General features: G+C 44.1%; 2 protein-coding genes across 5 annotated transcripts in view; one reads left to right on the top strand and one right to left on the bottom strand.

Moving 5' to 3' along the window:
- The window catches only part of LOC135393780 (oxysterol-binding protein-related protein 1-like), a 73129-nt gene extending 50123 nt beyond the window's left edge, over positions 1-23006 (top strand). For all 4 annotated transcript variants that reach the window (XM_064624040.1, XM_064624039.1, XM_064624041.1 and 1 more), the window contains exons 16-26: positions 6978-7053; positions 8559-8693; positions 8769-8866; positions 8969-9145; positions 10037-10115; positions 11966-12084; positions 13016-13268; positions 15608-15730; positions 15822-15945; positions 16081-16171; positions 17914-23006. In XM_064624040.1, the coding sequence (XP_064480110.1) occupies positions 6978-7053; positions 8559-8693; positions 8769-8866; positions 8969-9145; positions 10037-10115; positions 11966-12084; positions 13016-13268; positions 15608-15730; positions 15822-15945; positions 16081-16171; positions 17914-18016 (1378 nt within the window). In that variant the 3' untranslated portion in view covers positions 18017-23006. The remainder of the gene's footprint in view (positions 1-6977; positions 7054-8558; positions 8694-8768; positions 8867-8968; positions 9146-10036; positions 10116-11965; positions 12085-13015; positions 13269-15607; positions 15731-15821; positions 15946-16080; positions 16172-17913) is intronic.
- Positions 23007-25089: 2083 nt separating this feature from the next.
- Positions 25090-26147, bottom strand: LOC135395176 (uncharacterized). Its single transcript, XM_064626416.1, has 2 exons — positions 25605-26147; positions 25090-25407 (listed from the first exon to the last, which is right to left on the bottom strand). Exons 1-2 carry the CDS (start codon positions 26145-26147, stop codon positions 25090-25092), a joined length of 861 nt encoding a protein of 286 aa, XP_064482486.1.
- Positions 26148-26571: the final 424 nt, after the last annotated feature.

The raw sequence follows: 26571 nt of genomic DNA, 5'->3' as shown, positions 1-26571 counted from the left end.
GATCCAAGTACCTAAAACCGCTAGATTCCTAGCAATCTGCTAGCAATCATGTTCGGGTGGCAACGGTCACGTGATCCAGCTCTTGTCGCCGACCTAGCAATTTCCGAGCGCTCGGCCGTTTTGCTACGTACTATTAGTAAAGGGGTCCGCATGCGCTCCCAAGTAGCATAAAATTGAACTGGCTTATTGGAACTCTGAAAATCGATCTGAATGTTGCCACATCCTTATCAGCAGAGTGTTTCAATTAGCAACACTGGAAGAAGACAAAGAAGCCTTGGGCTGCCCTGTGTATTGTGCTTCGTTTTCATTTATTTTTCCTTCGTGGTTTGCCAAAGTTCAGCCGGCGTTTGTCCATGCACCACCGGAACGGATATGCGTCATGTAACGGAGATCTGCCTTTGTTTTTCTCCGCCTGGTATGTTGGTTAAATAGGGATCGGAACACTGGAGAAATCGACGGTGAGCGTCGAGCATCGATGTTCGCACGCTTTCCGGGATTGGACGCTCATACTGCGAATTGAATTCATAGTTTTTTTGTTTTTTTACTTCATGGTGTTCAAGAATACACGGCCGTATGTAAGGAAGTTACTATTCATGTTAGTAACATTATGCACATTGACATGCACATTTGTAACATCATAACATTCACGCTTCATGCTTTTAACAATTATGTACACAATCTGCAAGCACCTAGAATGTCAGTTCCTTGAATCATTGCTGTTGCAAATGAATGACGTAACTTGGGGCCAAGAAGCGCTCGTTCCGTTTCTTCTTTCGGTTTGAGATTCAAACGAATTTGGTATCCTCAGCCGTCTTCGGTGTCTCCGCTTTCTTCCCCCCCCCCCCCCCCCCCAAACTGCTGAATTGAAACTCCGAACGAAATGTCACTGACTAGTTCTGCCTGCCTTCAAGATATCAGGGCGCTGGTCCATTTGCACTGAATGGTGCTTCATTACCACCGCACGTATATACAGGGTGTCTTTTTTTTATGTGCCACAGATTTTTTATTACAAATCTATGAGAGCAACATATATGTCGTTTTTGCAGTTGAGTTATACGGCCAGGCGGACACCCTCTGCAAGAAAGTATGCAACTACGAGATGACTATATAATTACCTAAATTCACGAATTGGCTCTTTCATTAGGGGATTTCGAGAAAAAGCGATATATTGCACAACGAGAGACTATCGACGTTGAAAGCCATTCCACGTCTAACAAATGCTGAAACACGCGCGCGCATTTGATATGCCAATGAGCCGAAACCGCGCCGACTGGGAACGCAGGGAGCACAGCGCTCATTCCACGTCACAGGGCCACATGACTTGGAGCGATAGAGATGATTGGAGTAGGCGGTGCCGATCTGCTGGCCAGATAAGCCTCCGTCGGCGTAGAGGATGCGCTCTTGAGGCGCGCTTTTTTCAGTTTCGGCTCAATTGCATAGCAAGCAAAAACTGCTCGGAACTTGAAGCGCAGAAACGTTTCCAAATCGCTGACAGCTGGAATAGCTTTGGTCTACGACAGTCTTTAATCCTGCCACCTCAGTTTTTCCTAAAATTCGTTAATTAATAAGTTAATTAAGGGGGAATCACTTCTTCAGAAATCTATGGGCGACTTTTGTTCGCGCAAGACACGTGAGCGCTCTAAACTAGCACCTTAACATTACTACTGGCGTATTCTCTTAGCTTTTCTCTAGTCAATGACGTATTTTTTAGGGGAAAAGGTTGAGCCGTTGATTTTTAATAAATTAAAGTTTGGTGCGACTCGAACATGTGCAGCCATCTCGATAGAGTGTCGCGCACTAAAATGTTTGCGAATTCGGGCTCAATACAAATGAAAGGATAGTCCTGGAATTCTACAAAATGTGTCATTGCCAAGGGTAAAGCACGAACAAGAACACGCCAGTACTTTTGTTTTTATGAGCGCTGTGCCTACAAGCTTTCTCTCTTGTCTTGCGCATGGAGCTTTTGCAATGGAGCACCCATGCTGGGTTGCTCAAAGCTCCTAGGTGGTATATCATATTTTACTAATATACTAACTAACTGTCGGATTTTAGTTAGTCATCGAACCCTGATGCGAACGGCTAGGAAAGATGTCCGCCAAGCCAGGTACGTTAGACGCCCAAACGGCACATCTGGGGATCTCCAATTTTTAATAAAAAAATCTGCGACACCTAAAGAAAGACATCCTGTATTGTATAAGCGCGTCATTTTGCCTGACATCGGCCGACATTTAGTCCGGAATCGATATTTGATACGTACGTTTGATTTGGTACGGACTACACAGATACGATTTTCCCGGAGCTACGGTTGGCTCTATAAATTAGGCGCGAGAACACGTGCTCCTGGTCGATTCGCAAGAAATATGTTTGTACAATACTAAGCTAAACCTGGACAAAATACACCGTTTATTTATTGGTGACATCTGAACTGCCCTCCTGGAGCGATACATGAGGGGGAATGTACAAAGACGAAGTTTACCCGCGTATACGTGCTGTAGATGTGATCTGATGCGAGGTGAGCTTCAGGTGAGAACCAGAATACTTCAATCCCTGGAGAGGAGAGTTTGCTTAGTCGAAGGGACATAGCTATGTCTTAATTTCACCCAAACTCTTCGCATTGTTTCCCACTAAGCTTCCCCACAAGATTTTTTTTTTTTTGCAAGCTGATTATGCAGTTGTTGAAAAAAAGAAAAATGTCTGTCTCTCTAATGTGTGAGCAACCTGCCAGCGTGACAGTTAGCGAATTACTGTCACTCCCAGCTATCCAACCTCATTATACCTCATTTTACTATCAACGAGTCATACGGGGGGCCTTATACTAGTAAAATAGTTTTAAAAAAAATGTTTAGAGTGGGTTGCTACGGAAACTTTACATGCAGGAGGATTTCACACTCTAGGATTTCAGAGAGGTGTTGGACCCCCACCCCTGGCATTACACGGATTCACGTGCGCGAGCCATACGCTCCTTAATTTAGCGCGACACTCTGAAATTTGTGGTGAAATATAGCCAGGAAGCGTAAGGAGGCCGCTCTTTTCTTCGTGAACTACTCAGAGTTGCTTTTACCGAATGACTTTCCACAGAGAGCTGTCCAGCGTCATGCTTCCATCCAAGCAACGACCATCGTGTGAGGAAAGAAGAATGATATAAGATAGAAATGTGACCGAAAAGCGCCCGCTGTGTGTCCTTTAATTAGTATAGCGTATCTCATTCGACGCGACGCTTGCCGCCGAAAGTGCCTAATGGAATCACTCCCTCGATGACTGCTTTTGAAAATGGCGAGCGTATTAAGAAGACGCACGTTTCGCATTACGGAAGTCTGCAGCCTCGTGTACGTATAGGAAGACGGGACAAGGACGTTGGGATCAGTCTGCAAAGTGGGTTTGCGAAGTGTACAGTTTGACACGAACGGGTGGAAACTGGATATTGTGTCCCTCTGGTACGAACAAGGCAGATGGCGACGAGTTGTCTTTTAATACTGGTCCTTTTCATTGTCTCGGTGCACGTTCCTCAGGACTAACACTGCATCAGCTGGAGCGTAACAGTTGTTCACACCCTTTAAAGTCCCATGGCATGCCACAATTAGACGATTTTGCCATATGACCATAGCTGGTTCTGTAGACTCCCTTTGAAGGCATAATGGCGGTGCAGTAGGGGCTGCTGTTGTTTATCTGCAGAGACGGCTCTGACATGATCTTTGTCTTTGATCTTCTCCTTGTGCCCTAGCCTCTTTGTTCAATCGCGTATTTTCCGAGCAGCACAATGTAATTAGTTTGTCTAGGCGGACCTTAGGGTGCACATTATTAGAAGTGTGCGCGGATAAGATTGACAACATCCGCAACCGTGTATCCACAGATATAACTCTCGCACACTACTACAGATTGTGCATAATGTTCAGGTGTCACGTGTTTTGGTCGTGCAGTAAGCACTTTCACAGTACATTGCGCTCCAGTATATTGATTCCCCTGGAATAAAAGGACTAAACACTTTCCAGAGACATCGCCAACACAAGGTCGGAGGATTGAAAACCTTTTCAGTAAGGCGTCCCGCTGCATCATATATCAGGGAGACAATGACGCTAGTTCTTGTAAGCGTTGTGGTCATTATGCTGAGGAAGAAAGAGTTTTGCGGACGGATCGTCGTCAATGACTTGGCGATGTATTTCTGTCTATAATGCAGCTTCGATTTATTCGATGTGCAAGCAGTAGCTCAGGTAGTGAACCACCAACACAACACGTAAGCCACACATCGACTTAACAAGATAATTGCACTTGATGACAAGGCACCAGTGGTGGGTATAGCTACCATGGTGTAATCCCTGACGGGACATCGCAGGGTGTCGGTTCATATCCCAGTGGCTGGTGCCGTTTCATCAACTGTCATTATTTCATTGTAGCTTAATATTGCTTTGCACGAATTTGACTTCCAAGAGTTAAGCAACTTTTCGATCTCAAAATGTCTTCTAAACGTCCTAAAAGGGTTTTCGGAGTTCTTTTGGTCGTCGCAACCAAATATGCGTTTAAGGAATGCGTTCTACCGTATAAGCGACTGGTTAGTAAACCAGTGATGGGCAAAGAACCTCAAAACTGTATTTAAAGCAAAGTATCAAGTACATGAAATTTGTGGTACTTGAAGTACAGTACAAAGCACCATGTTGCAAAAGTACTTAAAGTAAATTACAAAGTACTTTAAAGTACTTGTCAAGCACTCATGAAGGGAACTGCCTCAGGATGAGAGCCGCGGATATTTCGAACAGGAGACTGTTCTTCTTCTAGGCACCGTCCTCATCAGAACAATTGGCATGAACCTTTAACACGTCATCCCTGCATGAACCTTTCAGTCATCCCTAACCCTTTAAATACCGCGTCAATGACGAGGACGATGCCCAGAAGAAGAACAGTCTCTGTTCCAAATATGGGCGGCTCTCGTCCCGAGGCACTTCCTTTCATACTTCCTCGCTGGATTTTCTACCCGTCTACGTCAAGAACTTTGTATCTTACTGTTCGACGGTGACAAAGAGCGATAAAGCAATTATGTTTTGAATGATACGTTTAGCCAGTGCCTTTTATTCTGTATATATATATATATATATATATATATATATATATATATAGTTGAAATAAATGGGAGACAGAAGACGAAAGTAGGGGAAGTAACAAAAAAGGGGTTTATTAAAACTTAAAAATCATAAAACTTAGGGAGGATGTCTACGTTACGGCGGAAGCTCCGCCTTCTTCGGGACAAAAGAGCTAAATGTGGCCACGAGGCTGATAAGGGGCCCCTTATCAGCCTCGTGGCCACATTTAGCTCTTTTGTCCCGAAGAAGGCGGAGCTTCCGCCGTAACGTAGACATCCTCCCTAAGTTTTATGATTTTTAAGTTTTAATAAACCCCTTTTTTGTTACTTCCCCTACTTTCGTCTTCTGTCTCCCATTTATTTCAACTATAATTACGTAGCCGTCCGATCCAACTCCAACTTTTCAAGATATATATATATATATATATATATATATATATAATTTTATTAGTTCACTTCTTACTGATGAATATGAACTTGAACAGATTGAAGTATTTGCATTTACAACGGCACTCTGCTGAAGTAGTCCCCCCTGTGGTAGGAATCACTGCCCCAGGAGCACCCTGACACTTGTTTGATACCACGCCACTTGCGCTTCGGGGTTATTTCAAGTGGTGATGTACATTATGGTCTTGCGAGGGTAGTACCTTCCCTCTCGCTCGCTCCGCTCCAGCCTTCTTCCTTCCAGTGTCTATCGAGGCGGACCCGAAGGGCTACACAATTACACCGTTACAATAGCGCATCACGTCCGCTCGCTAAGAGAGCAGGTGGAGAGTCTTATCGCTCGGTTGCTTCTCCTGCGTACATTACGCAAGTGCAGTGAAAGCACGCTTTACAGGAGACCTCCACGGATGGACGGACACATGCTTGCCTGCGTTTGCACGACTATTTGTTGAACGCGATCTGCGTTGATACAAAAGTGAATGGGCACAACTGCAGCTCAGTTCGCGAACACTACATATACTAATGTTCAATTAATGTGCGCGAAAAGTACGTTTTGAACTGAGTATAGTTGAGGATTCTTATGGCCAGTGAAAGTATGTTTTAGAGCTAACAGAGTGCATCAGTATAGGAGACGCAGTACGCAAGCGGTATAATGCATATATCAGCCTCTTTAGGCTTTACGGAATAGTGTTTTCATTACTTGAGCGGGGCGCTTGCGTTCCTAACTCGCAGTGACGCTACGGCAAACAACTGAGACTTACGAAAAAAAAAAAAAAAAAATTCATCAGTTGTCCCTTGTACATACAAAGAGCACCTTGCATATTGCGTCGTTACCAGTACAATTAATTGGTGTCGTAAAACGAAGCTTGGTTATGTTAATGTTTTCGGCCGTTTGCGGACGACATGCTCGCCGGCCACGAGAACGTCCAGACGAGAGGCGAGCTAAGCTTGGTTTCTGGGCACGCGTAGTAACAACGACGTTATTTCTTCGGGAAGGCCATACTAGCACTCTCTAACTTCATTCGACGACATTAACACAAAGGCACGGCGAAATTTGCCCAAAGTGCTGTTCTCTTCGAGCCCTCGGTCGCGAGACAATATAGACGCTCCCCTTGAAACCGAATCTGCACATTTATTAATCTTTCACAGCGGGGAAACGAGAATAGATGTCACTGTGGCTTCTTCGCGCGCGTACCCGTGTGATAGCCACGAATGTAGAATTACAGTTCGTTCTCTGAACGAGACTGCTGTGATTAGAAATCAGAGTTGACTGAAGAGGGAAGTTATTCAGTGAAGTTACATACGTTATAGTTACGTACGTTTTTCGTACAGTGAAAACGAGCATAGCGACTACGTATTTACTGTAAAACACTTTAGAAGCTGTCCAGTGCTGGTGTGGTCATGTTTGAGTTTTTGTCAGATGTTTTGATGATCAAAGTCACATTTGGATTTTCTCTTATAGGGCCCGTCTTCCAGTGCCTATGTTTTCAAAGAATGACTTCAGCCTCTGGAGTATACTAAAGCAATGCATAGGAAAGGTATGAGCACCAACCCTGATTTGAAATATGTGTATTCTAGTCAATGATGTACAAGGTGTCCCAGAAAATGTGTCATTCAGTTATAATAAAAAAAACTATGCCACTTAGAGCTATGCGGTTAACAGCATTTGTTTGTACTAGGTTTTTGCCACCTCCTGATTTGAATGACATGTAACGTAAGTTTTGTTATGTAAGTTTTTGCAAACTGAACTCTCAAATTTGTCAAGTAAAGGTCACTTTTTACCCTACCAATGTGAAGAGTGTGCCAAATTTACTCAAATTCTTGACAATTGACAGGGAGATTTAGGAGCTGTCGCATCAGAAAAAATAAGTGAACATTATGCTTTTCGGAGCACCCAGAGCGTAGTGCTCAACGACTTTTTGAGCGCAATGGTTGTCAGTCCGATGAAACGAGGTTGCAAACCCAGCCACCAGAGTCATAGTAGAAAAAGTGGCAGTTCTTGAAATTGGGAGATGGAAGGCATGATCCCAGCGGAAGCCAGGTGCGATAAGCCATGCCTGTATTATCTCCTACTATCACTCTGTGGGCTGGGTTTGCAACCTCCTTTCGTTGGACTGACAACCAATTCGCTCAAAAAGTCATCAAGCGCTGTGCTGTGGGTGCTCCGAAAAGCATGATATTCGGCTTTTTTTTTCGATGGGATAGCTTCTCAATATCCCTGTCAATTATCATGAACTTGAGTGAATTCGGCACGCCCTTCAGATTGGTGGGGTAAAAACGTGACCTTTACTTGCAAATTTCTGAGTTCAGTTAACAAAAATTCACATAACAAAGCTTACGTTACATGACATTCACATCAGGAGGTGGCAAAAACCTAGTAAGAACAAATTCCCAATGGATTCCCAATTCCCAAAAAATGTGTCCACAGTTCAGCAATCGAGGTTTATAAACCGAGGAAGCAATACGTGGGAAGTGTTTTGTCCCACGACAAACTATTTGTAAAGCGAGGCAATTCGTAAATCGTGGTTTCATAAATCGAGGGTAGACAGTATTTGGTGTGAAATAAACTGATTCAATTCAAATATAGGATTCCGTATTGGATTCTGTAATTATTCACCTAGGTATTTGGAAAATTCGAATATTTGCACATGCAAAACTATTATGAGTGGTGCATTGCATGTAAGATGCTGCATAAGTATAGCTGATTAAAAAATCGACAAAGAGGGAGTGACTGATGGCATCTGTCAGTCACTCACACCTGCGATTAAAGGTGGAGCTTAAAAAGGAGGAGAGAAGGGGATTTATTACGTAGCCCTCCAAGCAGACGTCAACGCACGTTCCCAAATATTCGCGAGTTAAAAATTAAGAACATATGTGCAGAATTTTGTGATGGGACTCAGCTTATTCGAAGTCAGATTGAAGGGTGCAAGATGCACCGGTGTACAACATGTGTCGCCGCTTTCTCACCTTGCATACATGACGCATCTGGATGACTGGAGACATGCGGCAGTGAACAGATTGAGTGACAACTTTTGGTCTGCAGGAATTATCCAAAATCACCATGCCGGTGGTGTTCAACGAACCGCTCAGCTTTCTGCAACGAATCTCCGAAAATATGGAGTACAGTTACCTCCTAGAAGAAGCAGACAAAGCTAAAGACCCCGTCGACAGGATGGAGGTCAGTATGAATTCTTCTTACTGGTACGGTTTCATTAGCGTGTTCCTGTAAACACTTTGAACTTGTCTTCATCAGCTTGTGACCGCATTTGCTGTGTCTGGCCTCGCATCAAACTTGGAACGCTTGAGCAAGCCTTTCAACCCACTGTTAGGAGAAACCTATGAACTTGTCAGGTATGAGCAACTGTTCATGAAGTATCGCAGTTTCTTATACGTAATTCTCTCGTTTTGCGCGCCCTAATGAATTTCTTGCTCGCGTTACTACAATGTTTCCAGAGATGACATCGGGTTCCGGATCGTCTGTGAACAAGTCAGTCACCATCCGCCAGTGAGTGCGTTCCATGCAGATTCTCCGCACTTCAAGCTTTATGGCTCTGTATATCCGAAGCTCAAGTTCTGGGGGAAATCCATTGAGATTAAGCCCGAGGGACACCTCACTCTTACCCTTCTTTCGTGAGTATTCGTCATGTTTTCGATTACGCGGTCTTCGGCTGTGACGCCTTGCTGTTTGCTACATCAGTGCCACCGAACTTCAAAACATACGCTATATTTTTACATTTCGCTCGCTGCTTTACAATGAAGCCAGAATGATACAATTTATGGATATGCAGGTAAAGCAATATATTCTGGTAGATATATTAACTGACTTGGCTTGACACGCATATGCCATGCACCTGGCCTCAGAGGATTTCGAGAAGTGTTGACTTTACGTGGAAACTCAATGACGACGGCACGTTCAGCATTGGGAAAGTATTTGCCGAAGTCTGCAGAGTACCATCTTTGCAAATCATTTCTGTACTTTCATTTCTGTCAGCGCAAAATTACACTAAAAGTACATGGAATTACATGAAATGTAGAGTACAGCGATAAGCCTCGCCAGCCGGTCACTTGCATCATCATGTTTCTATTTTGCCTGATCCTTCGGGTATCCCTATTGGTATTTTTAATGCCTACCAAACCTGCATCTTCCATGCAATCAAGCAGAACTTTCTATAAAGGCACTTGAGTTGGTAAATTTTTGCAGCAAGGAAAACGATCTTTTGTGTGAGCAATATGTCACGTTTAAGAAAACATTGTACCGTAAAGTTTAGACTGTAACATAATTTGCTTTGGCAACATTTGTTTTTGCTCTGCGCATTTGGAAGTCACGAACAAAATCAATGAAAAAGTCAAATAGAAATCAATTAATCACCCCTCCCCTTCTGCATCCATGTCACGAATGCACACTCGCATTTTGTAATTTTTTTCTAACTATCTCCGAGTTGTTTTAATTGAAATGTTTCACCTGTAGTAACTTTACATTCCTCTGCTCCGACGAGTAACACGCGTAAAATTTCTTCACAGTCACGGTGAGACGTACACCTGGGGAAACGTCAACTGCTGCATACACAACATTATTGTGGGAAAGCTCTGGTTCGAGCAGGTGAGTACATTCTGTATCTTGTCATCACCAAGACGAATGATGTCGTGGTTATTTTTATTTATACCACTATGATTTTTGTGGTGACATACACAAAGTGTAAGCTCTGCTCTTTATACCGATGGATTTCGAAAATCGATAATCAGCTGATCACAGTGAAACTGACGTCTGCAAAGAGGAGCAGTGGGGGGCCGCTCAGGATTAGTGGACAAGTACCACATGCTAATACAGTGTTACACGACGCATTTCGTACAGATTAGTAGTGACTGTCATAATTTCTCTGAATCGTGACAATAATTCTTTGAGTTCACTAGCTGCAACTGACACTCTCTGCTTGTCCCGACAGTTGTTGTTTCGTATCCAGCGTGACCAGAAAGTGAAAGCCATTTTTCTGTTGTTGCGCCGTGAGCAAACTTTAATTCCTGCTGACTCACTAGGATGCCCGGACTGTATTATAGCGTTTCTGGATGTGCCAGCTATACATGTTTGACATCGGGTGCTTTGTGCAAGCAGGAAAGCGGTTGGGTGCATTCTAAGTAGACGGCACATTGACTCGTGTCAGTGTTGCTAGATCAGGGAGTCTGCAACACCCGCTTAGCAGGGCAGTCCGAAATTTCATAGGCAATGTCTGGAGCTTCCTATAAACTTCCGAACAACATACAGTCCGGTTGCTACAGGTTTAAGCTCGACATTTTCCGTCCCTTTCATGCATGTACGGATGACAAGTACAAAATTAGCCTCGACAGTTTACCCGTTTAAACCTGGGATCCTAGGCCTAGTAGTCTTCCCACCCAAAATATAAATGTTTCCCAGCTGCAGGTTGACAGAAGTGACAAACAAAAGCACCAAAACTTGTATCGTGTAATCACGGGAATGACTGACGTTGTTTCTCGAAGTAGCGAACAGCTTTGCGATGGCCTTGAAAGTTGACCGAAAAGGGCCCGTGGGTGTGTTTGACAGCAGGAGATCCGCGTGACTGATCCCAGACAAACAAGTAGTGCGTAGGTGGCCTTTTGGGTTACTGAAACAGAAGGCTAACCTGTTGCTGCCCGCATAGTGCTGTACATACTGTCCGAGTGCAAGAACAATGCCACGTAAAAGCAGGTGAATAAGCGCAGAATGCAGAGTAGGACTATCCTTCTAGTCCCATAACTTATCCATCTTTAAACGGGGGCGGTTCTGAAGGTGCGGGTCAAGTCCTATTCTGTCCTATACTGGACATTCCTGTTCATTGCCATGTGGGATTTAATGATGTCCATCTTCATTTAATAATCGGTAGAGCCTCAAGTTTTAGGGTCTAACCCGATTCTTCCCCGAATCTGCACCCAGAATTGATGGTTGCCTCTTTACGGTGAAACCCGATTTTTACCCAGCAAATTGCCTTCGCTGAGACGTCTGTAGGAATGCACGCTAACTCGTTTGGCAGGAAATGCAGTTACGTCACTGTTTATACCAAACCAGTACTGTTAGTTTGAGTAACTGAGCTCGATTTATCCCCAAATTTAGCATACTGGAAGCTTTCCCAATCAAATTTGCAAAAATTTAGAGCGCACGTTTATTTACCCAATTATTTACCCTCCAAATTTTGGAAAAAATGTTTCCCGAAAACTTCAGGCTCTAATAATCAGTCACGCAAAAAAGGTGTAAAACGTGTACTAATACGAAATGCAAACAAAGGTGGTCTAACATCACATTTAACTGGGCCAAGGCACGGGTGATTTGAACGATGATTGTTGCGGGGATTTGATTTCTAATTCTGAACTACAGGCGTACGATGCTTACAATAAGGTACATATTTGGTACTTGGAATGCATGATACATGGTCGTACATACCTTGTTGTTTTTGCTTTCAGTATGGAGTCATGGAGATTACGTGTCAGAAATCTGGCTTAACCTCCGCACTCACGTTTAAGCAAGCAGGATGGTTTTACAAGGACCTCCACAGAATAGAAGGTTTCATCTATAACAAGCAGTAAGTGCATTCACCCGATTAGTATTGTAAGCAGGAATGACATAGAAGCAGCAGCGCTAATAAGGGAACTTAAGTCGAAGAAAACTTCCTAGAATGATGACCCAAGCTGTACTGAACAATCTTAATGCTTCTGTCGATGTCACAAGTACTCTTTCTAAGGCGCGATGATAGAGAAATTGTCCCACGGTATGTGTGGCATGGTATGGGTGGTGGAAGATCCAGTGCACTGACACTTTCCTTCAAATTATGCGATCACATTGTAACTCTCCAAGATGGGACCGCAGCGATCCTTCTAATTAACCGGAATTTTAAATGAGGGAGATGGAATTAGCGAGGTTCTACTGTACTATGATCCCCTCGTGGGACACTGGAGCTCCTTTAACGTTTCTTTTGGGCTCGCTCGTGTTCTACCGCGCAGGAGCACGTTCCGTCTCCTCGGGAAGAGTGTAAGTCATTCTCGCCACCTTATCCCCTTATTGCGTACAGAGGTTCAGTTGTGAAGACGCGTCGTATGGTTACGATGCGCATTCCGTAGCCCTGGATGCTCGGCTACGGAACCCCTGGTGAGACGACCTGGCTTCCACTTCAGCCAGAAGAAGGTACAAGATGGAACCGTGGTTTATCGTTATTACGTAACAAATAATTTATAGCTATTCGTTGCGAGACCACTACGATCATGAGGGTTCTTTGACATGCCTCCGAATCACTGGAGCCATCATATTATCATCATATTAACGTCCTCCGCGCGAGACAGCATATCTAAGGAGCTTGTACCCTCCCACCAAGTTTCTGGTGTCCTCGGTCGCGATCAAACCTACATCCTTCGGACCAAGGCCGGTGGTTGTTGTCACAGCTACCATCTTGGACCTTGCGCAGTTATCATTAAAAGGTCCTCGTAGCTCTCATTGTCTGAATTTCTCATTCGTTTTAGAAAGTCGAAGCTGCGGTTCCTCTATGGCAAGTGGACGGATTACTTGAAGTCTGCATCGGTGAAAGATTATGAGGAGTACATGCAGACCCACGCTCACACGTTCCGGGCTCCCGATAATCCGGGGGCATCGACTGACTTTCCACGGGGCAGCAGTGCTGGGGCTAGTCCAGCTCACACACCCAAAAAGATGTACGCTAAACTCAACAGCTTCACTCGATCCTTAACAGGGGGATCTTCGGGTGAACCTCCTAAGGTACGTGCAGTAGTCTAACGCGTGTATATGCGGTTTAATTTATCCAGAAGCCACGAAATTGACTAGAGTTTTTGAGAACTGTAAAAAGTAGAAATTTTTGCGAGGACTTAATTTTCGCGAATTTCGCGATCGGACTTTTTTTTGCGAAATTAAGGTTACGCGAAATATAGGTAGTGGGGATGAAATGATCAGAAAAGTAACAATACGCCCAATACGATAAACGAGCACCGGAAAAGTGGGATAAGGGAGGGTGATTACGCAATGGGTTCAATGAACACGTTGTGCCGTTATTATCGTATTTTCTAGAATCAGAGACGACCCCCAAGCTCAGGGTACGCAAATTTGGAAAAAAACAAAAGTGAACAGGAATTGGGAGGCAGTACAAAAGTTGGGAATGACGCTTAATGCCATTATTTCATCACTATTTTCTGCGCTGCTATCTGCCCACAACATGATTATGCTCCGTCCTGTTCAAAGCTTTAGACAAACCATACTTAGGGCCTGACTTTTTAGGGTTAAACCCGTATCCGCCCGATATTTACCCCCCGAACGAAATCTCTAAAATTCGGGTTTAACCCGAATCTACCCGGAAACATCCGGGTCTCGTGGCACACTCATAAGCGTCCATTAAAATAAAGTTTGATAACATTGCTAAACATTAGTTCCATGTTAAGACAAATTTTTAATAAACAAAAAATTATCACCCGAATACACCCGAATTCCTGACGACAGAATATGCTGTAATGGGATTTAACCCGAATACACCCGAATTTTCAAATGAAAAATATCACCCGATATTTACCCCCCGAATTTGGCCAAAAGTAAAACCCGAAAAAGTCAGGCCCTAAGTCCATACTTTTTAAAAGCGCGTATAACGTCATCGTCAGGCACATTGCACCAAGTGTCCAAAATCTACTGCGCTGGTGCAATCCTCGATCTCTCTCTTTCTCTGTTGTTTCAGCCATGTATTACATTTGCTTCCAATACTTGAAACCACCTTGCCGCTTCCATATTCTTGACGCATTTACAGTGGACTCCCACTAAACGAAACTCGGTTAAATGGAAATTACTAGGCACGTGAGAATAGCAATTTTTTATTTCGAATTGAATACGAACAAATGTGCGAATCAAATCCAAGTAGTTTCCGAATCGAATACGAATTATTAACGAATAACTAAAATAACGTAAAATGTTTCCTCCAGGAGAAATGATAGCAAGCTGCGGATGAGCTAAGGATTATGACGTACTTTAAATTTGGGATTAAATTCGGAAACCAAATGAAACAGGAACTACATCACTTGAGGCTTTCGTCTAGGAATACTAGTTTATCAACACGATCTGGTAACTGCGTTTGTTAGTGGCCAACGGGTCATCGTGCTTTCCCACAGAGTTCATCAAAGTCCTGAGTCTGCTTCCTTGCATCTTCAATGCTTAACTGAAGCGTGTGAGCAAAGCATGGTATGCTCGTCCATGACCAGCTCCCGTGGCATAGTGGTTAGGATGATCGCTTTCCACGCCGAGACTGGGAGGTGACAAGGGTTTGAATCATGTCACCGACTGTGCTGTATGAGGTTTTCCCTGGGTTTTCCGAAGGCTTTTCAGACGAATGTCGGCATAGTTCCCCCTGAAGTCGGCCCAGGACGCATACTAACTCCCCCACTCCTTCCTGCTGGCCTCTCTCAGTCTGATCCCTGCATGCGTGCATATTTCGTAAAAAAAGTCGTAAAAAGAGAACGGCCATTAACTCTTTTTTTCCTCGCTACCCACTGTTGTGGAAACTGAATACCTTGAAACCGTGAAATCTGCGCACATTGCTTAGATGAAACTTGGGATAAATGGAACAATATCTCCATTCCGTTGGAGTTCCATTTAAGAGGAGTCCACTGTAGTTGCGAAAGGATAACTTTGCGTTCAAACGCAGCAGTGATAATGGCATGACAGTCTGTCCCCATTTACATTGCTTCGCGCTGACTGGCGCTGACAACCACAACACGTGCTATTGGCCTCATCCCACTTCTACCCATTTCTCCTCTGACCTCATTGTGATGCGGATATTGAAATCTGAGATGACCACCAACTTTGGAACGCAGAATTTTTTAAAGACAATAGGTCATCTTAGATTCGAGAAAATATGGCCTAGCGCTTGGTCCTATTTTTCCTTCCGTCTGTCCGCGTCTTTCGGCGCTAGTTTATCGTGCCGAGAGTTGGACAAGGTTTATTCACCTCGGGTGTATTCACCTCACTTACGGGACACCTCGTGTGCCGTATGGTTCCAAAATGTATTAACTGTGCAACAAACACCTTTACATTTGTATAATTTTTGGTCCGTTATCTACTAGAGTCCCGAACCGGTGGATTTTGACAATGGAGAGATTCCAAAGAGTGACTCTACATATTCGCTCGACATTCCAAACTCCCACATTCTGTGGCAAGCCTCACCTCGTCCAGATTATGCACCTGAGGTACGCTATGCCCATAATTTTCTAAAAAAGCATTTTCCGGTAAATGTCCCGAACACGTGTCCCGAACACGATCTTCTTTGATTTTGTGCAGTACTACAACATGACATTATTTGCCATTGCCTTGAACGAAATGGAGGACGGCATGGACAAGTACCTCCCAAAGACAGATTGTCGACTGAGGCCTGACATGAGGAAACTCGAAGCGGGTGACTTAGGTAAGGCCAATATTTTCATGAAAGTGAATGACAATGCTGCTGATTATAACTTGAGTTGTAAACAATTAATGACCACTCTTTTGACTCCGAAAACTTGTAGTAACAGTGTCATCTGATTTTGCACGTGCATTGCAGATGGAGCAGCCGCGGAAAAGAACAGGCTCGAAGAGAAGCAAAGAGAATCCCGGAAATACAGGAAAAAGCACAAGCAGCCGTGGGAACCAAAGTGAGCGTAGTTTTTGGAATATCACTGTTATTTTCGCCTGACGTGTAGCAGGCAAGAATGAATGTCAAGTCCGAGTGCAGAAGCGCAAAAGTCCCGTTGTTGTAGGGAACACAAGTGTTGTAAAGGTAACACAAGTGGCAAGTGTTACAGAAAGCATTCTGAGGCTCTGCCACGTGTCATAGGGAAATTTTTATCGCGCAACCATATATTGAATAGAGTGTATCTGTCTGATGCTGCAAGTTAGTGAACGTTCCATGCTGACATATACGGGGCACACCTCTTAAAGGAGCATAGGAGGCACCTCGAGCATATATTCTTTTACTGCATGGCACGGTCATACCGTATTTACTCCTGTACGAGCTACACTTTTTTCCCCGAAAAACATAGTGCCACTTAGGGGGTGCATGCAATATGTGGGGGTAAAGAACACACCACACTTGAGACACATAAGCCCCCCCTTTAGTCCGAGTCATTGGTGTCGGACTCACCGTAAACCAAAACATATTTCTTCTTCTCCTAGCGTCTTGTCATCGTCGACCTCCCACACTAAATCGTCTTTGGTACCGTCGGGAGCAGACGAGATTCTGGTCGCTTTAAAACTCTCGGGGATGATCTTGAGACTTATTGTGTCTCGAGCCCCCACAATCCAGGCATGAACAGTCTGTTATCATCGCTGGTTAAAACCTACACTGCCAACTCAGAGCATGTTGGTTGACAAAATTCAATCACGTGGTTAACGATCGCTCTCCTTATCCTCCTCATAGTCCACCTCATTGGCTGTCAACTGTGGCTTTGCTTCTCCTCAACGCATTCTCTACTTCATTCCTCGCTGCGTGGTGCAATACGAGCTGGCTATGCCATTAAAATTTGGGAACGTTCTAATATGCGAGGGGAACCAAGATTTGGGCGTTTAAGTTAGGGGTACGTTCAGTAAGTGCGTAAATACGAAAATGTAGAGGTCTGACCGGATAAGTGAAGCAGTTTGTTGGGTACTTTCGTACAGTGGTTCCTAAAAAAGCTGGTCCAGTTCCGGAAGCTGAAGCTCAGATAAATGAAGCCTAAAACGCGTGCACTGAAATCTGTGCCCACGATTTTTGTTAAGATAGTGAGGACGTTTCTTCGCTGCTTTCGTGACAGCACGTGAAATGTGTGAATGACGTAAGCTGAATGGCGTGGTGAAAGTGGACGATTGTATCGCCCTGGCTATGCGCATTTGGCTATGAGTGTTCCTCTATGGTTGGGCGACTGAAACAGCTCTTTTTCGAGTCCACCATTTTCTTCGTGTTTTCGGGTAACTAATCGCATTTAACTCGAGCGCGTGGAACAGGGTATTTCGATTGTCCGACGATCTTTATCGTTGCGTATATAAGAAACCAACCAGAGATGGCCTAATTGCTCCAATTAATTGAGTTTCGTTTAGTGGGAGTCAACTACACGTATTTGCATCGTATTGCGAAACAAGTTCTTGCAGTGGTGCAGAATGTTAAGGACATGTCAACAATACACTGTAGCATTCTAAGAGCCACACTTGCAGTGGGATGTTCTTGAAGGTAGGTGTGCACTAGACTGATAGAGCCACTGACACGAAAGGTGACACGAAAGGTGACTCAATGCTGCTTTATGTACCAGGGACAGATGTGCAACAGAGTGAACTGTTGAACCTGCACAATACTAACAGTAGCCACGTTTTCTTCAAATCCATTCGACTAAGCGATGTATTTAATAATTGTTTTCTTCTTCAGATGGTTCAAACTCGCAAAATCTCCACACTCAAACGCGGACGAGTGGCAGTTTACGAATGGATACTGGGATCGGGACTACTCAGGGTGCCCTGACATCTTCTGAAATCTCGGCCACAGATGAAGGCATAGTAAAGTATATCTCATACTGGACATGGATGGGCTCATGCTACATTAACTTGGATTCATCGCTGTGAACCAAATGTCATTTGCTGAAAGTTTCTGAATACAGAAGGACTTTTGATCGGGGAGAATCAAGTGGCCGTGCTCTTGTTGACATCGGTGTTCTGAACGTGGTTTCCAACGGAATGCTTTGGACTTAATTCTGAATGTTGCGCTCGGTTTTAAGGTTTTTATTGTGTCTTCAGTGAATGCTGTTGCGCGATTTTAAATATAATACGCGTTACCGTCGCTTAGTTGGTACATTAAATGATCCTGATTTTGGGACAAGTTTGTGCGGTACAAAAGAAAGCGCCGATGTTTTCGAGTGTGACTATTGTGAAATGAACAAAGCTTTCTCTGATGTTTCTCGAAACATGAGTGCAGACAGTCTCCGAGGTTACTGAAGTTGTGACTGTAGTCATTTTGTCCAACATTAACTCTGTATGAAGGGGCTACAAGATCTGGCCTTTCCTCAAATGGTAGCTGTTACTTTGTATTTATAGGAGTGTGGTATATACTTGCTAGTTTGAATGATAAAGATGTAAATGTGTATATTTCGTACCTGCATGAGATATCCAGATTGTGTATTTATATATAATGGACAATGTAATGTAACGTGCTGTACTTGTACAAGATAAGGCCTCTACAAGATACACTTCTGCACATGAACATATTTTTGCACTCACACAGACACACGAGTATACATATGCAACTTTGTTTATTTTATAGGAACATAGCGGAGAATAGACACTGGTAAGAGTAATATACCTTACTGCGGTTTCCTCATTATATTAATAAATTAATAAGGTATCGCTTACGAATACATCAACCGAGCTTTGTTTTACTGAATATCCTCGTGGAACATCGTCACACACACTCATTTCTCAAGCAAAGCTCAAAAGCATAAAGAGCAGAATTTGTGTACACTGTCACGCTGGAACGTTAGTATGCAGCACTAGGTGTTGTTTAGAAAAAAGTGTATTAGGTGCACCACATATATTCTTGATACCTCGTTAAAATGTGCTGTACGTAGGTTAAGGCTTCAGAACTCATGCGGCTGCATGATAAAGTGGATTATGGGTCACATTCTTCTCAGCTGGACGAAAGGAGGAGAAAACACGTTTTCTGCGATATCATCAACTAGAGCAAATTAAACGCAATACACAAGCTTCTACCTGTCAGAGTTTGACTCAGTTTGAATCTAAAGCAGGAAACGCAGGTGGTTCTCAAACAACCTGTAATTTGCCAAAGGCAACGTCCAAGAACGTTATGTACACTTTTGTATTAGTGTCTGGACATTGTCCAGCTACTAAAACAAGGATCGTATGGGAAGGGAATGTTGACGTATGTTTCAATTTATATAGTTCAAGTACTGCGCTGCTGGAGGTTGTGGGAGGGCAGACAGTGCTGTATGGTGGGGTCATACAAATCTTATTGCTGTTCTTCTAAGTTTCTTCCATGTCTGTCTTATTCTGATGCGGATCTAATTTCCACGAGAATGAGCATGAAATGAAATTTCTAATTTCCTGAGCGTGAAAATGTGTCCATTAAATGAGATGTTCATCCGCTGAGGATAACCACTCGCGGGACATCCATGTCCATTGGCTTCACTTCAAGTAGTATTCGGAATTCTCTACTCGCGTAACTAATTAATTTTGTAGCCTTAATAATTGAGGCGCATGTGGACAGGTAAATGCGCACAGGTACTGCCGAATTAAGAGTGGCAGTGCAACACGCTATTGGTGTAGCACTACGAATGACGGCATTATACATATTTTATGCCGCTTGAAAAGCGAACATGGGCAAGAATCCTCCGTTATATAAACAAAATATCTGCATTACATTTTTCCTTGCTGTTCAGAAAAATTGGGTAGCTCACATTCATACTTCCCTGGTCAGACTTGCTGCTATAGGATTTTTTTTGTACAAACTGCGTGCATCATATACATTCGACAGAATCGTCCCATTTCAGAGAGCTGTTACGTCATCCACAGTGCCAAAATTTCTGCTGTTCTCTGCGGCAGCCATATTTCCGTTTCACCTGTATAAATGGGTTCATTTAGCATCTTAACGGACCGAAGAGATAACATCTGAGGCAGTGTGGCGTGAAATGTGAAACGTTGACCAGGAGCAGCTAAATGTTTCTCCAACCCATGGCGAAAGGTTCAATAAATGACAGTGGAAGGGGAAGACCTGCAAGCACTGCAAACGGAAAACATGGTCCAACTGGAGAGTCTCACTTGTCATTCTCTACCATCGCGTAACAAAGATTACTTTTTATTTTTTAAGTATCATTTTCAAAACTTAACCTACGCCTCTTGGAAAGTTTTGAGTGTGACTGCCCAGTGGAGTGTACAACTACGAAAGTAATCAATTTCAGCCAATTTTTTTAGAAGCCATCCCACCTTGTCCATTTAATGGCACTCCAAGTGCTGCATGTAGTTGAAACAGATGGCACCGTTACATGAGAACTTTACTTCGGCGTGCACTTTTTAGAGTTTGCACTGTAATCTGTACATGTACATACATAACCTTGATGTTGTGTAACATTAACTGTTCCAGAATGTACATAACCATAGAATGAATGTGCAACAGTTCTGATAACGGTAGAATTTCGTATGCTGTTTTAGAATATGATGAGTTTAGAAAATGCGTAATTTGTCATGCATATGGTACGCACAGGTTTGATGGCTGTATCAGATCGCAGCTGCTCTTCTAGTTGCTGTTTAGGCACCCAAGACACTTGGAACTATCAGGTAGGACAGGCAGCCCTGTTTCAACAGGATTTGTGGATTCTGAAGTAGTAGGACACACCCCCGTAGAAGAGTTCAGTTACATATTTAAACACAACTGGCAGTGAAACTAACTTTGTGTTACCTTGGTGAGGTCTTTACGCGTGTTATGGAAATAGCACTGTGCTTGAAGTTAACAACTGACAGCCCTGTTTTACAGAATTGAGCTTTCAGTGCTCACAAACTTGTTTTGATGCCATATTGCAGTGAAAATCCCTGATCACTGTCGTGTCAACATGTCACTCAAACGAATAATTTAAAACATGCACTGAGCTACTACAGGTATTCCCACTCATTTTAGTCCAAGTGCCACCTGAAATAATCCAGGCGCCATTCAGCTTAATCCGGGTGCCATCTGAATTAATCCATGGTGCTTTTAAGCACTATAACCGTTTTTTCGCATGAGGGACATCCCTCTGGAGTATTCTACAAACATGTAGAGGCAGAAAAAGTAAAAAGCTGCTGACGGGCCTGAAGTTCTGCCGCGTCTTATGTTGAGCATTTGCGCGGCACAGAGATATTGGGAGTTGGCAAGCAGGAGTATAGCTGACGACACCATTGGTCACGTCTGCTACGGAATATCTTGGGACTAATCTGCAGGATATTACCAGCGGTTAGCAGAGAGTGAAAAGGCACGATGCCCATAGCAGACGTCACCATTGGTCCCGTCATTTGCTACGGAATATCTTGGGACTCAGCCGCACCAACGGTGTCGTTTGCCATACTCCTGGGAATGCCCAACATAATACGCGGCAGAACATCTGTCCCATCAGCAGTTTTTTTTCTTTACTTTTCCTTGCTCTAGAATATTCTGCGGGGATGTCCCTCGTGTGAATACGTGGTTATAGCGCTTAAAAACACCATGGATTATTTCAGATGGCACTTTGACTAAAATGGGTAGATATTGTCTTGTATTGCTACCTGGAGGATGGGGAAAGTCGCAATGCTTGACCACATCGCATAACTTGTCTTGCTCGGGTATTGTGGGACCTGTAATTCCGCTCCTCTTCAAGTGTTAGTTTGCGAATTTGAATGACATTGTACCTCTTCCTCAATAATTTCATTGTATTCTGATTATCGTGGTGTTCATAGTTGACTACGATACAGAGAGGCCTGTGTGTCGACCAAGTATGTTGTAGACATCAGTGCATTTCCAAAAAGGGTTCTTTCTCAATACGTGACTCGATAAGCCATTACAAGGTAATGAACACACATACATCAAATGACATCCAACTGCCAGAATGTGACAGCAGCTGTGGCATGATACAGCTGCATAGGAATAGTGAGTATCTGGTTGTGGTAGTCCAAATACGAAGGAAGCGTTCAAGTCTAACATTCCACAGAAAAGGCTTACACGATGGCACGTGTTTTGTTGAGATATGGATAAGTTTATTGAACTCTCCACCAGTGAGATACGATGCTAGCCTTGTGCGAATCACTCATGCTCAGTTTGAAATCATACATGACTCGGACAGTTAGCTTTTAGTTTCACACGTAGGGGGAAAAGCACATATCGCATATCAGGCAACGGCTTACCTTAATTTATTATGTACCTAATACGGAGGAAGCTTTTGTACTGGCAATGCCCGACTCGGAGCGTTTGCAATTTCCACGCATCTGAGAATGCAGTGCATTTGCAAGCCGTGACTATTGGGAAGATTCAAAGAAATATTTGAGTGATAATCAAGTTAGTTGAAATAGATAGAGAACTATGAATATAAATGCGTACCTAAGTCAGAGCAAGTATACTTTACTGTTCTAAATAATGTCAGCTGTTTTGGATAATCGCACAAGGCTGCTCAACACTTTTTCTTGGAGTGTATACGTTTCCAAAGAACACTAAACGTTACCTCGATGTTGAGTGTTGGCAGCAGCGCATAAGGAAAGTTAGACCTGCGGCTGCAACAATTATTTGATCTGATATCTATGAATGTGTTATAGTATTGCCCTCTTTGATTGATTCTTTGGCAGTTTAGTGCTCGCGACTTTCGTGATAAGTGAGGTGCCTAGTCTGTTGATACTTTTGTTTGCTTTGCCCATCCCTGAGCATCAACCACAGCTGCAAAGATTTGTTATTCCTTGTATGATTTATACCAGTTATTACTAAATTAACTTTGGGAATAAATGCTTTGGAAAACGCGACACTGTATTCTGTACTTTATATTATGTCGTCAGTACTACCGAAAATATTTTCTTTTTTTTTTAATTTCATAGTTCCCTAATGAGCCTTGGGCAGTGACGTCACGTTTGGTCACGTAACCACAGTAGGAGGGCTGTTGCCTCATTCGGTGCGCCGTATGATGCCTTTGGCGCATCGCCGTGGTTTCCCGTGTCACGTGGCTCAAAGGCTGTGCGTGACGTTATGTGCAACTACGGGATTCGAGCCACAAGAGAGAGAACACGACGGTTGACATACGTAGCACTTGCTTTGAGACTGCCATAACAGTGCATGTAAAAACCGATGCGTTCCTTCGCCGATTCATGCAGCACATTCCTCCCAGGAATATAGGCTTTGCAAAGTGATACCTAAGGCCTCTTGTGCCTTGGTGGTCCAGCAGGCCCACCCGCGTGCGATCACGAAGAGCTCGCTTCCCCTCCTAAGCAGTCATTTGGGGGAAAAACCACGCCTGTTGTCGGTGGCCACCGATATTTACTTCGTGATGTCTTCATTCACAATGGAATCGCTCTTCCTTTTATTGTCCATTCACTCGCGAGCAGCGTTTAAAGATTTGCGCAGCAAACCAACATGTGCGGCGGCGTTGTGGAATTTAGCGCATGCGTTACCGCATAGCTTCACCTGCATCTGTTACCTTCTCAAGAGGGTAGTGCGGATTTCGCAGGTATTGTTGGAATTGCACCAAACACGAAAGGCATTTTCGTAGCCTGCGGCTTCAGAAAGGCCAATTTCTATGCAGCAAAGGTCGATGACGCGTTCAAAAAGAAGGTAGATATTCTCCAAACTGTGCATTTGTAGCGTGGACCACCTTGGTGACAGCCTCGTTATTAATAAACGTCATAGCGAGAAGCTACACGTCCACAATTTTGTAATGTGCAGAAATGACGTGTGGAGGAAAAAATGGCCAATAAGGGGCGTGGTTGGGGATAGCTGATGAAACATCTCACAGGCGACCGAGTGTTACCATTCGCTCTCCCAGTTTGTTGAAAGTGGGATGATTTTTTTTATTTTTTCAATGGATAATGAAATTTCCCCCTACCCCACTCCTTGCTGCTGTCCTCTCTCCATCTGTCCACATCTGTACGCGCTAACACGATATCAAAAAATAAAAATACAATCTGCACGCGATTCAAGGAGCAACATAAAGCGATTCGTTGCACTAGCGATATCGTTCGCAGCTGGGTGCTCGTATTTTTCTACTGTTGGTAAGCCACTGATTTTACAGTTGTCCCCTGCATCTTTTCTGTGTTGATGTTTATGGATAATAAAAGCCGCACGTCGATTGAATGATGGCAGTTGAAGAAATCGATGCAAGTATGCATCCGGGCGTTTTGAGGTTCGTGTTGTGTTTGTCCTTGTATGTTCAATTGCCTGATCTACTGCAACGTTACATGAGAAATCTGTACGCCCTCTCATTCACTACCCTTACAACTCCGCTTCTGCGAAAGATACGGTTCATCCACATTGCAGCTAGGTATGAGAGAACAATAACCACAGAAATACTTCCTTCAAACAAGGAAAAAAAAAATGTGGATACCATTTTTTCAACCCTAACCGCCGGATCTGGAGAATCGCTTCCTAATGCTTTAATGATCCCCGGTGTGCAGCATTTATCGTTCATTAACATCATTGGTACTATCCCATGTCTCTCAGTTTCACCAAATCAGGAGGGCTCTTGTTCGGCTATGATCCGTTTCATCGGCTATCCACAACGACTATCCTGCATCTTTGGGCGCACGGAACCCCCGTACCTGTCATTGTGCAACTCCTTTCCAAGGGTGTCGTGTAACGTCCCAGAGTTAGTAGGTAATAAAGAGACAAGGGCCAAAAGTACATTTTGGTATAACGGAGACGTTGCCTTCAGCCACCACAGTTGGTCATCTACTCTACTGGGGACCCAACGAAGGAATATAATAGCAGGAGATATTAAACCAGAACATACAACTACTTGTATTGGCAGCGCAAAGTATACATTTATTTCATAATTTATCCGTATTTACATCAAGAGCAAGCTGTACATTTTATACAAGGACGCCGACGAGACTAGAACTACGACGAAGAGTCGAGGAGGGCTGCAATTCCTCGCAGATCAAACTTGCAGTCGGGGAAGACCTTCGAGCACTCCTCAAGGCCCGACTTGGTGCCTACGTTGTAAGCTTGCTGGTAATCGTAGAAAGAAGAGGAGTTCGCCAGGGGTGCCAGTGAAGCCAAAAATTCGTCCACGCGCAGTCCGTATGCTCCGTAACGGGCGGGATCCGCTCCGATTTCGCATGTCACCTTCTCGACGCAGTCATCGACGTCCAAGTCGCGCACGAGGGCGAACGCTTTGTCGTAAACGTGAGAGTCAATGGTCACACTGCGTTTTGCCTGTTGAAGTAAAATGGGAACCTTAGGAAACACGCGTCATCCCGCTCACATGCAACCTATATGCTCTATCACAATGTTAGCACCAGCAACAGATATATGACGACGCTGTTTTGGGGTATGTCACCGCTCAGGCTACGCAGCCAAAAACGGCACTAAACTGGTGAAACAGAGGCAGAACGCAAAAAAAATCAACGTACCATGATAGAAGCCTTCTGTAGAGTATCGGCGTTGACAATGGGACTCCTGAGGTTGCCGCCAAATTGCACAGCAGCTCCCTTCGAGCCGTCCAGCGAGGCGTCCCCGTGCTCTGAAATCTTGAACTTGTCATCGTCCCAACTTGCGCTTTGGCTCGCCTCCAGCCTGAAATCCTGGCCTATGCTGTTCACGCCTTCCTTTTTCTTCGCTACCTTGTCGGTGATCCCTTGTCCAAGCAAGAATGGCAGTACCGCGACGGGGACTGAGATAGTCGGACCGCTGCCCAGGCCTGGCGACCGCAGTGGAGCTGGCACGACGGTCTCTGGCAAAGCCTCGTTTTCCACGGAGGCTCTCAAACCGACGCCGTAACGGCTGATGTCAAAAAAGCCTAAATACCGTAGAATTTTCATGGCAACGGCAAGCTTGATTCCGGCGGCTCCTCCAAGAGCGATGACGGTACCCAGAGCTGACGGTAACGGGGCTTCCACGCCCAAAAGGCAGGTCAGGATGAGGAACGCAGCGGCAATCAGGAAAGATGTCTTCATGGCTGGATCTTGCTTCTGGCGTGTCCAAGTCCGCAGTGGTATTTCTCCCTAGATCCTCCCGGCTTAAAAACCCTCAGGAGGACCGCGGCTGACCACGTTTCCAGAAACTGGTTACGTCATCCGCGCCAAATATGGTATGGGCGGAGAGGGGGGTCACCTGGACGCGTGTAGGTCATGACGTACGGTTCAAAAACCTGGGGCACTGACCTAATCCCTAGGAATTCCTGGACTTGAGTCTTTCAATGTTCGTAGTCGCTTTTGTGTTAGGTTTGTCTCTCTGTTGCCATTATGTACACCAGAAGAAAGGAATTTGTTCTTTCGCCTTGGCTGCGTTGACGATCATGGAAGAAGTTCTCGGCAGTTTTCAAAATGTCTGTTGAGGTATGAGGGAAAATTTCATTTTACTACTAAAGCAACTAGAAAA

The sequence above is a fragment of the Ornithodoros turicata genome, chromosome 5, assembly GCF_037126465.1.
Source record: "Ornithodoros turicata isolate Travis chromosome 5, ASM3712646v1, whole genome shotgun sequence".
NCBI classification, from domain to species: Eukaryota; Metazoa; Arthropoda; class Arachnida; order Ixodida; family Argasidae; genus Ornithodoros; species Ornithodoros turicata.
This window is presented reverse-complemented; position numbering and strand designations above follow the sequence as displayed.